We start from the raw sequence: 16,844 nt of genomic DNA, 5'->3' as shown, positions 1-16,844 counted from the left end.
TTTTTATCTCACCAAACTCTATTAAATTATTATAATGAAACTATTTTGCCACGGAAAACCCAAGAAAATATAATATTGTGCGTTTTAATATGCATTCTGGATTAAATGAAATCCCGTATGGCTACTGGATCTACACGATTTCTAGTAGCCAGCTACAAATTATGTAGTTGAAGGTGTCTGCATGGGAAACTGGACAGATACAGTTTAGAGTAAAACCCGTTTTCTTTAGAATAATAATTATCGTAATTTAGATACACTGGCGATTTGACCTGTTCTTGTTTTTTCTTACTTTTATTCTTAGTAGAGAAATGTTTTACCTCGATTACTGATATACAACAAATAATGATTATTCCGTTTTGTAATATATATGTGTTATTATTCTTATTGACAATAATATCTAAATACTTTATTTTAATGAATGAAATCTACCTGGCATATTGAAGATAAAATACTTGATATACTTATGTGAGAACTTTTTTAAGTGCAATTTTATTTGTGGAATTTGTCATTGACTTTCAGACAATGCTCCAAGATACAAATTCATATATTCTGTTTTGCGTGAGATGTAGAATGTGCATGTATCGTATAGAAGTTATTCGGAGATTTCTATTCCAATCTTTGATCCATTAAAATAACTATAAGATCGTAAGAGTCTGTTATATATTGAACTTTGAATTAAACGTTTAAAGGTCCTGGTAGCAGCATATTATTGTGATCGGATTGTATACATATAGGCTATAGTTAAGTGCTATTCAAGACGTTGTTGTGATGGAAAAATAATCTGACTACAGAAAAGACCATAAGTAGAGGGCTGCAGAAATTTCTTTGCAATTGGAATTACCTTATTATGGAAATCGTCAGTGACGTTTGAATTGAACAATGTGATGTCTAATTAAAATCATCTCGCGACGTGCAAATCCTGCACAGGTTTACTACGTAGTTAGTATAATCCTCAAGGCAAATATATTCCTTCTATCATATATATAAACCTTCATCATCTTCCCCACTTCTAAATGAAGACAAATTATTCACTCTTTTATTCATTAGTTGGATATTACTAAACTGAGAAATTATCTTTTTGACTACGTTGGTTATCTCGTATATTCAACTATTTGCATACTTCTGTCGAGGACAGTCATCATAATACTTATAAAATTACGTCACTATATAATAATTATGTAAAGATTAGTATGTTTTGATGTCTGACCTTCAATTTATTTTTGATTTTAGGAGACAAACCACATGCTTGTGAACTATGCCACAAGAAATTCGCGCTTGCCTGCAATCTCAGAGCACACATGAAAACACACGAGAGTGAGTACAAATTTATCTATAAATTTAGATATTAAGTGTGGAAAAAATTCATATATCATAAATAGAATGATTTAAAAATATTTTCGTCGCATATTGTTACAATAAAAACATAGAAGGAGTAGTCAATTCATATTTTGTGCGGGTTAATCGTATGTTTCATATAAATCTATATTTATTATCATGTGGTCCGTATGAGACAAACATTTGAAATCACGTAGAACGTGTATGTCAATTCATTACGGTAATAACGATAGTGTGCTGGTGCGTTTTTTGGATACGAGTGTATTTGAGGGGCGTTCACCGACGGGTAGTGTAAGTATAACGTATAATTTTCGTAAGCCAAATGTATTACACAAAGACACGACGGTGCACAGTCCGATCCGCACTAATAATAATTTGATATAATAATAAATAGTGGTGTGTATTTTTTTTTTGGTAACCACTTACTTGATAGTTGCACAATTCCCTTAATGCCACTTTGATGTGAATCGTCGCAGACATCAATCGAATAAATTGCACGAAATCATTTCATTACACTATAGTGAAATTTAGGTTCATAAGATTTTGACCGTTGATGATAAGTAGAATATATTGATTCGTATATATTTTAATTGTGAAAAAGTGTACTATGAAAAAGGCCCTTGTAGCGTTTAACAAAAAAATATGTCATCGTTATAAATGAGAGAAGTATTAATGGTTTAGGCAGTGTACGAATAAAGATGATGTTGAATTAATGAAATGAGGTGAGTTGATATATAGAAAAGATATCATAGGTACCCTTTCTATATATCCATAGAACATAGAAGGGTATCATAGATGAAAAAAAAATTTGCGAATTCAATATAAATTCCAACGATATGACCTATACTAGGGTGTTTACGTATTTATCTGAGGTTGAAGTTCTTCATTACTGAAGAATTTTTATTGTAATTTATTATATTGATATCGATATTTTTACGAATTGATTAAATATAAAAATATTGAGTTAGATTGCAACTTCTTATTATTTTTCACTTTTTCCCATACTGTTATCTTGTACATGGATTTTGCAATCCATAGGATATCGTGGGCGTTTGTTGGATCGTAATTAGACAATATATCGTCTTTTGAACAGCAATAATATCAGTGTTTTGCTCGTGTGTACATTCCCTCAAAAATTAACGACCGTTCATAGACGATATTGGTCTAAATACATGGTGCTTAATGTTTTTTTTACCACCATTGGCAAATTCTATATCCTTTAAATGAAAAATACTAGAGCCGTCGCCGAAAATTGTCCCAGCAACATTCGTGGCGCCTGTGTACATTGAAAAAAAAAAAATTACAAAATTACTCTACCCAAATTAATAGACTTGATATCTTGTATTTATGTAATATTGTCTCGCGTGCTTACGCCCACCGAATTACCCATTAGGGTGAACACAGTTCGACTAGTTGATTCAACAGATAATTGGCGGTTTTAATAAAAAGTGCCCATCGTATCCCTACAATAATAACACAGTACAAGCATTTTCCACCTAGAAATATAGTACCTTACTTCAGTAAAGTACGTGACTATAGTCGGATTAAACGTTAATAATTTGTAAATTAATGGTAAAATTAAACATTTATCTTACTCTACAATATATTTTAAAGAATGTTTTGTAATAATATTTTAATGGAAATTTTTTTTTTAAGGTGAAACTCAAGAAGAATGTGGCAGGTGTGGAAAGGTCTATATGACTTTAGAGTCGGACAAAGGTCGAGGCGCGTGCTCAGAATGCATGCCACCGTCGATAAAAGCGACATCAATCGGCNTACAATAATAACACAGTACAAGCATTTTCCACCTAGAAATATAGTACCTTACTTCAGTAAAGTACGTGACTATAGTCGGATTAAACGTTAATAATTTGTAAATTAATGGTAAAATTAAACATTTATCTTACTGTACAATATATTTTAAAGAATGTTTTGCAATAATATTTTAATGGGAATTTTTTTTGTTTTAAGGTGAAACTCAAGAAGAATGTGGTAGGTGTGGAAAGGTCTATATGACTTTAGAGTCGGACAAAGGTCGAGGCGCGTGCTCAGAATGCATGCCACCGTCTATAAAAGCGATATCAATCGGTGGTAGTGGTGGTGCAGATGACACATCTTATGGTGGTCACTCGCTTCTTGACTCTGAGGAGAGTCGCAGCTCAACGGGTTCGGATCGAGGCATGTGAATGTAAATACGGAAGCCAGTGGTGGAGGTGATGGCATTGACGTGGGTGGTTTTTCTTTTAATTAAAAACACGATACATGGTATTTAGTAATTTACCACTCAGTGTTCTAGCCAATGTGACCCCCGNCACTCGGTGTTCTAGCCAATGCGACCCCCATCCACGTCCCAAAGAAACTACATTCATAATTTTATACTTTGGATATTTAAATATAAAATAAAAACTACGAGTGTATGATCTTGAGTGATAACTTATGGTAACTGAAAAATTATCAATGAGATTATTTCTTTTTACAATATAAAATATTCGTGATTAATTTTAGTTTTATAATAATGGCCATAAATTTATCATAAAAGTTATCAAGATAGATTAATTTATAGCAAAAATAACTTAAGTATTCTTTCTGTATTATATAATTACTATTGATGTTAAGACTACTAATTAGTCATTTTTTTACGTGTAACTGTTTAATTTTGGTCAATCGACATATATTAATTTAGTTGTTATTCTAGTCACTTATTAATTTTTATCATTTTTTTAATTTTTTATTTATAAACGTGTTTAATTTATAAATGTACATAAATAAATCATACATTAATTAAGCAATTAATGTATATCACATAAAAAAAGGCTTTTGTATAAGAATATTATTTATTTATCTCTAAAACTACTTATTTTATAACATATGATATATAATATATATTATGTCAATAAATAAAATGTTAGTAAACAGAAACTTTAGTATCTTTTTACCAAATACTTCTTATGATATAATATAACATTTTAATATAATATAACATTTTATATTTCTTGTATAATACATTTAATTGTTATAATTATACAGAGTGATTTTTTTATCATAACCCACTCAATTACTTATAGAATAATAATAATTTAAACATTTTTTTAGCTTCGATGCGAAGCGGAGAAGATATTAATTTTACTATGATGTGTTTTTTTTTTTTTTTTTTATGTCTGTTGCCACTTTTTCTCAGCTCTCACTGGACCAATTTCTTTCAAAAATACGTCAAAAGATCACAAATCGTATCTAGTTGTAGACATTACCCTTAAAAATTGAAAAAAATTCTCTCGTTCCCCGCAAATAGGGGAAATATCCAAAAAAATTAAAAATTTAAAAATCGCTAATTTTCGAAATTTTTTCACTTTTTTTTCTTAAAACTTCCATAACTTTTTGAAAAATCAACAAANTATCCAAAAAAATTACAAATTTAAAAATCGCTAATTTTCGAAATTTTTTCACTTTTTTTTCTTAAAACTTCCATAACTTTTTGAAAAATCAACAAATTAACATAATTTTTTTTATACTTAAATCTTAAATATTTACCTTTCATTTGATATCAACTTTTTGAAAATCTATCACTTAACCTGCTTATTATGGGGGATTTAAAATAGCAACTTTTTCAACTTAATTTTTGAAAATATTCCGGAAATACTGCATCCTTTAAACATATATCAAATCAAAGGTTATGTTATATACTATCAAATGAAAAAAAAAAATTGGTCCCGACATCTTATCTTCTATGTGCAAATGGCTGTCGAAAATTAAAAAAAAATGTAATGTTTGCGATAAAAATTACATTTTATCGGGATGTTTTTTGTACTTAAAACTGCCATAACTTTTTCAAAAATGAACAAATAAAAATAATATTTTTTTGTATTGAAACCTTAGATATTTCCCTTTCATTTGATATAATTTTTTTTGAAAATCTAACACTTATTCTGCTCACTGGGAGGATTTAAAATAGTAACTTTTTTACAAAAAATAACTTTTTCAACTTAATTTTTGAAAATGTTCCGGAAATACTGCGTCCTTTAAACATATATCAAATCAAAGGTTATGTTATATACTATCAAATGAAAAAAAAAAATTTGTCCCGACATCTTATCTTCTATGTGCAAATGGCTGTCGAAAATTTAAAAAAAAATGTAATGTTTGCGATAAAAATTACATTTTATCGGGATGTTTTTTGTGCTTAAAACTGCCATAACTTTTTCAAAAATTAACAAATAAAAATAATATTTTTTTGTATTGAAACCTTAGAAATTTCCCTTTCATTTGATATCATTTTTTTGAAAATCTAACACTTAACCTGCTCATTGGGGGGGATTTAAAATAACAAAATTTTTACAAAAAATTATTTTTTCAACTTAAATTTTGAAAATTTGTCCCGACGACCTATCTTCTATACGCAAATGGCTGTCGTATTCAAAAATATGCTATTTTTGTATTAAAATATGGGTTTTGTACTTTATTTTAATAGAAGTTGATGTTGATTTTGCATTTATTATTAAAAGTCTGACACTTTTATATATATCTTAAATTAAATCTAATGTAATATACTTCATCATGAAAAAAAAAAATTTCGGACTTTATCTTATCTTCACGGTGAAAATGGCTACCGAATGCTATTATTGTGTGAAAATTCTCGATTTTATTTTTTATATTTTTAATTTTATAATTCTATTTCATATTGAAAAGTGTATGCATTAACATTATTTTTTTATGAGAAATAATATTTTTTAATAATCCCTTTTTCATTCGACATACTTTATCTTAATTAGGATATTAATAATGAACTAGCAGATCATGTAGCTTTTGTAATAATCCACCAATTTTTTAAAATTAAACACTATCTAAAGATTTGAATCGAAGCGTTTTTTTTTTATAGTGANAGATTTGCATCGAAGCGTTTCTTATGATAGTGATTTTAATCACTGTCAGATTAAATCTATACTGGACCCAACTATGCAATGTCTCCACTATGCCGCGACCCCACTGTGCTACCGTTTTTTTATTATTATCCTTAGTTACAGATTATTCTTGAATTATTAACTATGTAATACTTTTTAAGTTCATCCCTTTTGCCTGGTAAAGGTGTCAACTTTGTTTTTTTAAATGGTAACACATATTGTTAATTTAATAAAATGTTTGAGTTTTTAATTCAATAGTAAATGGCATTTGAATTTTTAATGAAACTCAATTTGTTTATTAGATATAAACATTTAAAGTTTCAAAATTTGAGTTAATATATAGGTATAATACACAAGGGATTACAAATACAGGTAGCTTATTTATTTTTTATGATATCGATATTAGCAGGTACACAGCATTGTTATTATCAATGATAGTAAGGTACATTGTTGTGAGTTTATAAATACACTAACAGACAATACAAAAAGTATATCTATTGATAGTCATAATTGATAATAAACAATCCGTGAAAGTGTTAGCAATATCATAAAAAACCAATTAGCTACCTGTATTTGTAATCCCTTGTGTATAATTCACAAGTTAATATATAGGTATAATACCTATATATTAACTCGAAAATTTGAAACTTTAAATGTTTATATCTAATAATCAAATTAAGTTTCATTAAAAATTCAAATGCCGTTTACTTTTGAATTAAAAACTCAAACATTTTATTAAATTAACAATATGTGTTACCATTTAAAAAAACAAAGTTGACACCTTTGCCAGGCATAAGGGATGAACTTAAAAAGTATTACATAGTTAATAATTCAATAATAATCTGTAACTAAAGATAACCAAAAAAAAAAAAATGTTTAAATTATTATTACTCTGTAAGTAATTGAGTGGGTTATGATAAAAAAATCACCCTGTATTTTGTAAAATTCACTCAAACATACAGTCTACTCATCTTATTCCTTATCCTTGACATAGCTAAAGACTTAAGACAAAATAAAACCACGAACGTTAACTACGCGTGAATACTACGGGGCGCTGCGTTCATTCAATAGTGATGTCAAATATAGTCAATCAAACATAGTTATCAATTTATACTCTAGTCCACTTTGGCGGAATCCGACTATACTGCGTTCTTACCTAAAATATGCATGGATTTTATATGCATTTTTTTATTAATATTTTTTTCACGATGAAAACACCTAGCATATTAGGGCGACGGCACAGTAGGAACAAGTATAACTGATATCTGACAATGGTTAACATCACTATCATAATAAGACTCATTCATTACAATCATTTATCTAGTAATATTTTAAGATCTTAGTCGTATACGCCTCATCCGTTATCACAAATTAATTATCTAAAACATGTTTGGAGAGGAGGGGGCAGCAGCATAGCATTGTATGCTGATTTCTAATAGGTTCTCAGTATTTGTTAATCTATTGTGCGCGCAAGATGGATTATTTCAATGATATATCAGATAAATTGAATTTTCTTGTTGAATGCGGTCCGACGTAAAAAGTTTTCAAAATAGTTAGTAAACTATTGAAAAATTATCGAGATTTACAATATTTTGCGGAACGTCTAGGTGATAAAGTCAATGGTGTAGGTGGAGACTTTTTATATTACAAAGGTTGTGAATTATCTGTGATGGTGTCACGTTTTCATAATCGTGAGAATTATTTTAATAAAATACAGACAGCACATCCGCTGCCTGAGACTGGTGAATTAACAAATAATATTTATTGCCAAATCGGCAATAGGTGTAATTATTATAAAAACCCAATAGACCTGACCATCGTGGTCAGTCGACTCCAGTGCCTTGTGTCATTCATCAGTCTCAGTACTCGGTTGTCGCTGTCCGGCTTACTGTTTAAAGTTAAATTTTTGTTTATTCCTTTTCTAACCTATATACTCTTTTCCTCGACATTTCAGAGTACTTGTGTCTTGCACTTCGTCTGCACCTCGTACTCTGTTATCTTTCCTCACCTGGTACGCCTAGTATTTGTGTCTTGCACTTCGTCTGCACCTTATACTCGACTACCCCGTTCTCTCTTTAAAGTACTTGTGTCTTGCACTTCGTCTGCACCTCGTACTTTATTATCCTCTCCTAATAACTAAAGTACTTGTGTCTTGCACTTCGTCTGCACCTCGTACTTTGTTATACTCCTTATCTGGTACGCCCAGTATTTGTGTCTTGCACTTCGTCTGCACCTTATACTCGGCTACCCCGTTCTCTCTCTGAAGTACTTGTGTCTTGCACTTCGTCTGCACCTCGTACTTCATTATCCTCTCCTAATATCTAAAGTACTTGTGTCTTGCACTTCGTCTGCACCTCGTACTTCATTGTCCTCTCCTATACCCCAAGTATTTGTGTCTTGCACTTCGTCTGCACCTCATACTTTGGGCTCCTTTTGCGTACACCTGGTATTTGTGTCTTGCACTTCGTCTGCACCTCATACCTAGGTGTTACTCTTATTCTCCCTTCCTATAACAACAGCCTTTCGACACCCACAGCTAACCCGGAGTGTCAGCCGAGCACGGTGACTGCTGTACGACAACACGCACGTGAATACCTAGACAGCAGGCACCACCTCCTCATATTCATCTTCGTACACAGAGTCTCCACACAGTTGCTCGTTTACGACATTTACACTATTTTACTCATTTATCTCTTTACTGTGTTACGACATATCAGATGCGGGAAAAAATTTGGACAATCCTGAATGTGCATGCTCAGTTGTGAAGCGAATATATTACGAACTTTTGGATTCAATCGAAACAATTGAAAAGACGACGAATGCGAACAGCAGCAACAGTAACGTCTATTGGAGTTTAAGACTTTAATCATAATGGCTATACTAAGGTGTAAATTCAATAAAATCAACGACTTGATCGATTCATCAATGAATAGAATTTCACAAATGTGTCGCGTATGCATTGGTCTGGACCCGGACGATTCATTTTGGCCAAAAGTCATGTTGGTAAGCAATCATGAGGAACTTATTATCACTGTCGATTTACTACATAGAATGTATTCAATGTGCGAATATTTTTTATCGATAACGGAAAATTTAAACGGAATAATACTTTTGCAAGATGAATACGTTAAGGTGAGCCTGACTCAGAGAAGGCTAAACCAAGAAGTTGCATTACTGTTTCAGACAAAACGTAATGACGGCTGTGTATTTTCGATGAAACAAACTGAATTTGCGCAATTGTACTTCATTAAAGATATGATATTTGAGAAAATACATCGACAATTGCTTCATATACGTCCGCATATTGTACGTGAAATGAAGCTTATACTTCAGACTTCAATTGATCGTATGGTAGTCGAAAAGAAACCGTTAGCTTTTAGCCAAATTAAAACATTTGATTTTTATTCTTTCACGAAATTTGTCGTACGAAGTTTATGAGTAAATTTCTAGAAAATGCATTGAAAATTATCTTCAGCAATTATCCACACATGAAAATATGTTTAAAAATATTTAATTTTTTCATCTTAAAACTTAAACTTAAAAAAATTTCAGAGTGTGTATTACTTCTCCAGTCTGTTGGAATTGGCTACAAACAGATCATTTCTAGGAATAGATGCTTTACCAAAAATTGACAAGAAATATCTCCTATGCGTTACTTTTCCAGTCAAATTCGAAGATGATTAGAATAAAATAACAAATTTACAAAAAAACTAGTTTTTTATTAAAAATTTTTTTTTATATAATCATACATTTTAGCTTCGATGCGAAGCGGAGAAGGTATTAATTTTACTATGATGTGTTTTTTTTTTATGTCTGTTGCCACTTTTTCTCAGCTCTCACTGGACCGATTTCTTTCAAAAATACGTCAAAAGATCACAAATCGTATCTAGTTGAAGACATTACCCTTAAAAATTGAAAAAAATTCCCTCGTTCCCCGCAAATGGGGGAAATATCCAAAAAAATTACAAATTTAAAAATCGCTAATTTTTGAAATTTTTTCACTTTTTTTTCTTAAAACTTCCATAACTTTTTGAAAAATCAACAAAATAACATAATTTTTTTTTATACTAAAACCTTAAATATTTACCTTTCATTTTATATCATTTTTTTGAAAATCTATCACTTAACCTGCTCATTGGGGGGGATTTAAAATGGCAACTTTTTTACAAAAATTAATTTTTTCAACTTAATTTTTGAAAATGTTCCGGAAATACTGCATCCTTCAAACAAATATCAAATTAAAGCTTATTTTATGTACTACAAAATGAAAAAAAAAAATTTGTCCCGACACTTTTTTTTCTACATTTAAACGGCTGCCGTAGTTAAAAAAACACTATTTTTGTGTTAAAATTTTCGATTTTCGATTTTAAATTTTCAACTTAAAAATGCTATAACTTTTTGAAAAATGTATATATCAGCACAAATTTTTTTTTTCTAAATACATTATAAGTACATCTTTCATTTGACATACTTTTTATTAAAATTGGACAATTTCCCCTTATATAGGGGGCGTTCAAAACTTAAAATATTGTAAAAAACATAGATCTTTTTCAACTGAACTTTTGAAAATGTTCCGGAAATACTGCGTCCTTTAAACATATATCAAATCAAAGGTTATGTTATATACTATCAAATGAAAAAAAAAAATTTGTCCCGACATCTTATCTTCTATGTGCAAATGGCTGTCGAAAATTTAAAAAAAAATGTAATGTTTGCGATAAAAATCACCTTTTATCGGGATGTTTTTTGTACTTAAAACTGCCATAACATTTTCAAAAATGAACAAATAAAAATAATATTTTTTTGTATTGAAACCTTAGAAATTTCCCTTTCATTTGATATAATTTTTTTTGAAATTCTAACACTTATTTTGCTCACTGGGAGGATTTAAAATAGTAACTTTTTTACAAAAAATAACTTTTTCAACTTAAGTTTTGAAAATGTTCCGGAAATACTGCGTCCTTTAAACATATATAAAATTAAAGCTTATTTTATGTACTACAAAATGAAAAAAAAAATTTGTCCCGACGATCTATCTTCTATACGCAAATGGCTACCATATTCAAAAATATGCTATTTTTGTATTAAAATTATGGGTTTTGTATTTTATTTTAATAGAAGTTGATGTTTCTTTTGCAATTATCCATCAATTTTTTAAAATTAAACACTATCTACAGATTTGCATCGAAGCGTTTCTTATGATAGTGATTTTAATCACTTTCAGATTAAATCTATACTGGAACTAACTATGTAATATCTCCAATATGCCGCGACCCCACTGTGCTACCGTTTTTTATTTTTTTGTTTCTTTATTATACTGTAAATTGTACAATAACAAAAAATAAAATTTGTATTTACATCAAAGTTTTCGTACTTCTCCTGTGAATGCGTTGTATTCCATTTGACAGTCGTAAATAATTACACAATACAATGATGTTTTATCGGAAAACTGTTTAGAGCATTCGAAATCCAAGTGCAGATCAACCGTTGAAGACTTGATGGTGTCGTTTTGTTTAGAACAATCAATCACGACTATAGGTTCACGTTTTTTGTAATTTATATAGTCCAATAAAGGATAGGGATCTTTACGTCCGTAATACATTGTCTGGAATTGTGGGTACGAGTTATAAAACGTTGTGTACTTGTTGTTGTCGAAATCAGCGTTTTGGTTGTCGTAAGGGTATTCATCAGCGTTCAGATACGCTTTGACGTTTCTCAATGAACAGTGATTGAAATCTCCGAGAACGTGTTCGTCCTCATTACCCATGGCAATAAGTAAATATCTAGGTTTTTCCACATTCGATTAGGTGCGCAACGACCACGTGTGATGAGTTGTCTGTGGTACCAATGGGTAAACGGCAACGTCTCAGTGTCTAAATTCTAACGGGAGCCATTTCTTGCTGTCCAGAATACACATCAGACCCAGTTCAGTTTTCACGCTGAGTTCAGAGTACTTTACTATCCATTGGATTTTCGATATTTTCACATTGATTTGTTTTATCAATGTTGCAATTTGCGCTTTATCGTCTGTTGTTGTCTGTGGAACAAATGATACGACAGTGCTGTCGGTACTCGATCTATTTAACACGAGTGTCTGAGTACAGTTTATCAGTGTGCATCGATACGGATCGAAAAATCCTATGCANTGAGTACAGTTTATCAGTGTGCGCCGATACCGTTCGAAAAATCCCATGCACATAGATAATGGACATTGCGCTACAAATTCAGTCCCATCGACGAAATCGTTGTTGTTGTGCAAAATTTGCGCGTATTTCCATCCGGCAGGTTGTAATCGTCGAATGTCGTTGGGTGTGAATGAACAATATCCCTTGATGGTTGTAGCCATACCAACGTATTTTATCTTGTCTACTTCTTTACCATTTACCTCAAATCTGATTTCATCGAATAGGTGCATGAGAAAATTTTGCCCCATAACCATTTCACCGGCTGTTCCAGCTGGTGGTTTTCCAGTTTTCCTTCGATTTGCAAATAACTTTCGCACAGCACGGTGAATTTCTTCTTATTGCGCACCTCGATTCGGATTTCATCGTTGTGTTCGTACGAGTTGTTGTAACTCTGACGTTCCAGATAGTACTCGCGTTTTAAACTGTCGCCTTGCTGACATTTTTCCAACACGTGTAAGTACTCTGCCATGATTGACTCGACAACCCAACAATTTTAAAAATTCAATATTTTTCTTTGTTAGTTGTTGTTGCTGCTGCGATAGCGTCGCACGATTATCCGATTGCTCCGTCGTAAAGTATATGCCATCACTCAAAGGATGTTGTACTAAACTCCTGTTGAAACTCAAAGGAATTTAAAGAGTGTCAACACGTTTTTCCAGTATAAAGACACGGTCGTCGACTGAATAAAGTTCTTGAGCCAGTGCTTCCAAACGATAAATTGTGGCTGAACTGTTATTGTTGTATTTGTTGTTGCTGTTGTCACTGTTTATCAGCTGACAGCTGTTGACGGATGTTTGAAGGAATAGTAATAGTTGCACGACTGTGACTAGGATGCACAAAAATAATCCAATTTGTGAGGAATGAAACTGTTTTATACGGTTCCATAACGTCATCGTACTTTCATCCATCCTGTTTGTTGTGTAGACGCACTGTTAATTTTTCACCTCTTAGGTTGACACGGTGACCGTCCTGATCGATCAGGAATCGCATATTCGATTCGTGTTCAATACGTTTGTATTTAACGGATAGTAAACTACTTGTCTTGGACACTCGATAATCCGGTAGCCCGGTGGTACGTTTGGAAAGAATTCGTGCAATGTATGCGATTGTTGTCATGTTGTTGCTCGATTAAAAATTCCAAACACAAGTGACCACAATTTACCTCGTTTAAGTTTTGACATCTACTATAGTTGTGCATGATTGTACATCCTTTAAAGTATCGTTGCAGTTTCAAAGGTGGTCGTAAATTACCAAAACTGTCAAAGAACGTAACACGTTTACCGCGTTTACTATAAGCTACCCAATGCGTGACAGGGTTAGAGGAAATATCCAAGTTCACTACAGCCATTTCGGTTGTTTTTGGTCCCGACTTAGGTAACGTGTCACGACAAAATACGCCACGAAACACTATACGGGCAGTTGTTTACCTATGAAAACGGGGATGATGTTCCGTCGGTGGACAACATTTTCCGTTTTTATATTCGACGATGTTGTCATGGAAAAACAAAATGTAATGTGTGATTATTTCGCGCGAGGATGACACAGGCAAGTTGAGGTTTTATTTCTCTCCCAAACACTGTCGTGCATACAAAAACAAATGTCATGTGACAACACAAATGTGGTGGTGTTGTTCCGGCAGAATGAAGTTAATCTACGACACGCGTACGATGAATATGTGTGTTGCGATATGCAATTTATAGAATTCATAGAGTTTTGCAAAGAGTGTTGGAACAAGGATCGGTACGAATTTGCAGTGATTTGTTTGGACTTTGCGCGGGACAACGGTCGATACAGATACAAGTTTGACACATTTGTTAAAATATGAGTGCCGGATAAGGAAACATTGCTGAAACTGTTGACTGAAGCCCGGGAAAATGTTCGAAAAAAATACACAGAATTGCGTCATGGCGAAGCGGATTCGTTGAATCGCGTAAAACGTCAGTTGGCGCCAATCCTTGAACCGCTAGATAAAATTGCGTCACAGCAACAGCAACAATATCAAAAATAACAACAACAAAAAGAACAATTACAGCAAACTATCAAGAGTTTAAACGATGATAGATACACTGTGGAACGCGATGACGGGTTTTTCCATCAATACATGTATCAATGGTCAATGAACCCCAACAGAGATAAAATGTATGGACCAAAGGTATCACCGGATGGAACAATGACATTAGGTGAAGCCGACAATATCTTTCTCGACAGAGGAACAATTAATGTGTTAGATAAAAAGTTCCCGCTCACTATGGGTCTTGTAGATTTACTGTTTTCGAAAAATCCTAGTGTTTACTACGAATCGGATTTGTATGCATATAAAACGATTCTCGGCGAAACCGGTGTGCATTTAAATAAAGATTGAAAAAATGAGGTCAAAAGTATGTAAACACCATTAAACCATTGTTTGATAACGGAGATGGTGGTAACGCAAACAATTCCTTACCGTTGTTTGAAAGCAGCAGAAGCAGCAACATCAGTGACACATCTATTATCAGTGCGGGTCTACAATTGAGATTGAACAACAAGAAAAAAGATTACGTTTACTGGGACGACCCCAACGAGCTTGTGGAACGTTTACGTTTATTGATATCAGCCCGGTCAGCTGGCAACACTGGAGTTTCACCGGAAATCGTTTCTATATTAGAAGAGCTGCAGGAAGCCGGTTACATTGAACTATTATAATACATACACCACTCATTATTCAGTAGTATATATGTTATTACCTATTAGTCATCAAATTAAAAATATTATTCATGTTAATACTTTAAACTATTCCAAGAAATATGTCTAAAAATACATTGATATAAATCTACTGTAATAATTATAAGAAATTCTTTAGTTGTGACAAATTATCTATTTTAAGTAAAATAATATGTAATAAATAACACAAATTGAGTAATAAATAGATAATAGTAAAAGGTCGTGACACTTCTTGCATAGATAGATGAATTAAATTTAATATAAAAGGGCATAAAAACTGTCAATCTCTCTCACTACCACTTCACCTTATGAACTTTTAACGAATGCAAGAAGTGGCTTGACAAAATACGATTTTACATAGAAAATTGAAGTATATTCATTTTTTCAACATTAGTCCTGAAATCATTAAGGTAAATTCATATTCAAAGTAAATATAATGAGTACATAAATTAAGTAGGAAACCAGAAAAAGTAAAGTGATCTCTAGAATAAAATATTGTCTAAATAAATAAAGAGAATCAATAACGTTTGTACGAAGTTAGCCAGCCTAGTCTAATCTTTGAGTGGGTTAACTGTGTAGTCAATACTAATAAAGACTCTCTTGCGAAGATAGAAAACCCACTTGTAGTTCCTATACTACTCGAGGTTTTTATTGACGCGACTCACAGTCAGCACAAGCCTAGATAACTACTGGTACGAGTGGCGTTGTTGATGATTTATGTGTGATAATTAATCACAATAATTTCTATTTAAAATTATTATTATATTAATACATTTTCAAACATCACTTTGTTTTTCTATATTTTACATCTTCTCATATACCCTCGTACTCATATCCCGAGAGAAAATTATATTATATCATTTTCTTTATTAAATAAATATTATAGTAACTCAATTATTCTCATGCTCATATAATACCAACAAATATAAATAATTTTAATAAATTATCCTTTAATTACTAATAAAAATCTTCTTAATAACTTTCTCCTTTTATTTTGAGTTACTATAGAACAGATACCAGTGGCGTTATGAATAAGAACATTGCTAACGAACTCCACCGGCAGGACCGCAGGACGTATATCCGTGCGCGGATAAATATCAACGCTGAAAAACGCAATGTGGCGTGACTTTAGTGCAATGTAGCGTGAATAGATGAATCGGTTGTCTGCGCTGTTGCTCGACTACAATAACGTGCGTAAACATAGAACAATCGGGATGACACCGGTGCAAGCGGTGAAAAACCCAGACCTTTCGATTGAACCCAGAACAAGTTCGGTTCAAGTTGCGTCAAATACTGGATAACTTACCGGTAAAATTTCGTGTGGGCGACAAGGTACGGATCATTGTACATAAATCAGTGTTTGATAAGGGTTACTTACCAAACTGGAGCACCGAACTGTTTACCGCAGTTAAGGTTAGTCAAACAGTACCACCAACATACTATCTAGAAGACTATCAGGGAAATCCAATACGTGGTTTGTTTTACACCGAAGAGCTGAAGAAGACCAGTTATCCGGACATGTATTTAGTCAAACGAGTGTTGCCAACACAAGGGGACCAGTGCTTCTTTAAATGGTTAGGATTTGATCCAGAGCACAATTCATGGATACCGAAAACCAATATCTCACCTCAATGATTGTCGATATACAAGGTAGTATGGCAGCCGACCGATCGTTTTTGGTCAAGGAACTGACTGTCACTGCCATAGTCTGCACTTCATTCACTCATTG

General features: G+C 32.3%; 1 protein-coding gene and 1 long non-coding RNA gene across 5 annotated transcripts in view; one reads left to right on the top strand and one right to left on the bottom strand.

The window, feature by feature from the left end:
• The window catches only part of LOC126908962 (zinc finger protein 239-like), a 30,618-nt gene extending 26,975 nt beyond the window's left edge, over window positions 1–3,643 (top strand). The window contains exons 4-6 of one of the 4 annotated variants that reach the window (XM_050691311.1): window positions 1,231–1,314; window positions 2,992–3,054; window positions 3,370–3,643. In XM_050691311.1, the coding sequence (XP_050547268.1) occupies window positions 1,231–1,314; window positions 2,992–3,054; window positions 3,370–3,521 (299 nt within the window). In that variant the 3' untranslated portion in view covers window positions 3,522–3,643. Of the gene's footprint in view, window positions 1–1,230; window positions 1,315–2,991; window positions 3,055–3,306 lie in introns of all 4 variants that reach the window. The other 3 variants (XM_050691310.1, XM_050691309.1, XM_050691308.1) reach the window with 3 other exon arrangements.
• Window positions 3,644–7,900: 4,257 nt separating this feature from the next.
• LOC126908963 (uncharacterized) lies at window positions 7,901–8,860 on the bottom strand. The gene is made up of 3 exons (XR_007704887.1): window positions 8,585–8,860; window positions 8,464–8,523; window positions 7,901–8,278 (listed from the first exon to the last, which is right to left on the bottom strand). It is a non-coding gene; the product is annotated as an uncharacterized LOC126908963 (long non-coding RNA).
• Between the last annotated feature and the right edge of the window lie 7,984 nt (window positions 8,861–16,844).

Source organism: Daktulosphaira vitifoliae, unplaced genomic scaffold, assembly GCF_025091365.1.
Source record: "Daktulosphaira vitifoliae isolate Bord-2020 unplaced genomic scaffold, ASM2509136v1 Scaffold_55, whole genome shotgun sequence".
Taxonomy (NCBI): Eukaryota; Metazoa; Arthropoda; class Insecta; order Hemiptera; family Phylloxeridae; genus Daktulosphaira; species Daktulosphaira vitifoliae.
The sequence above is the reverse complement of the archived record's forward strand: the minus strand, read 5'-3'. Positions and strand labels throughout refer to the sequence as shown.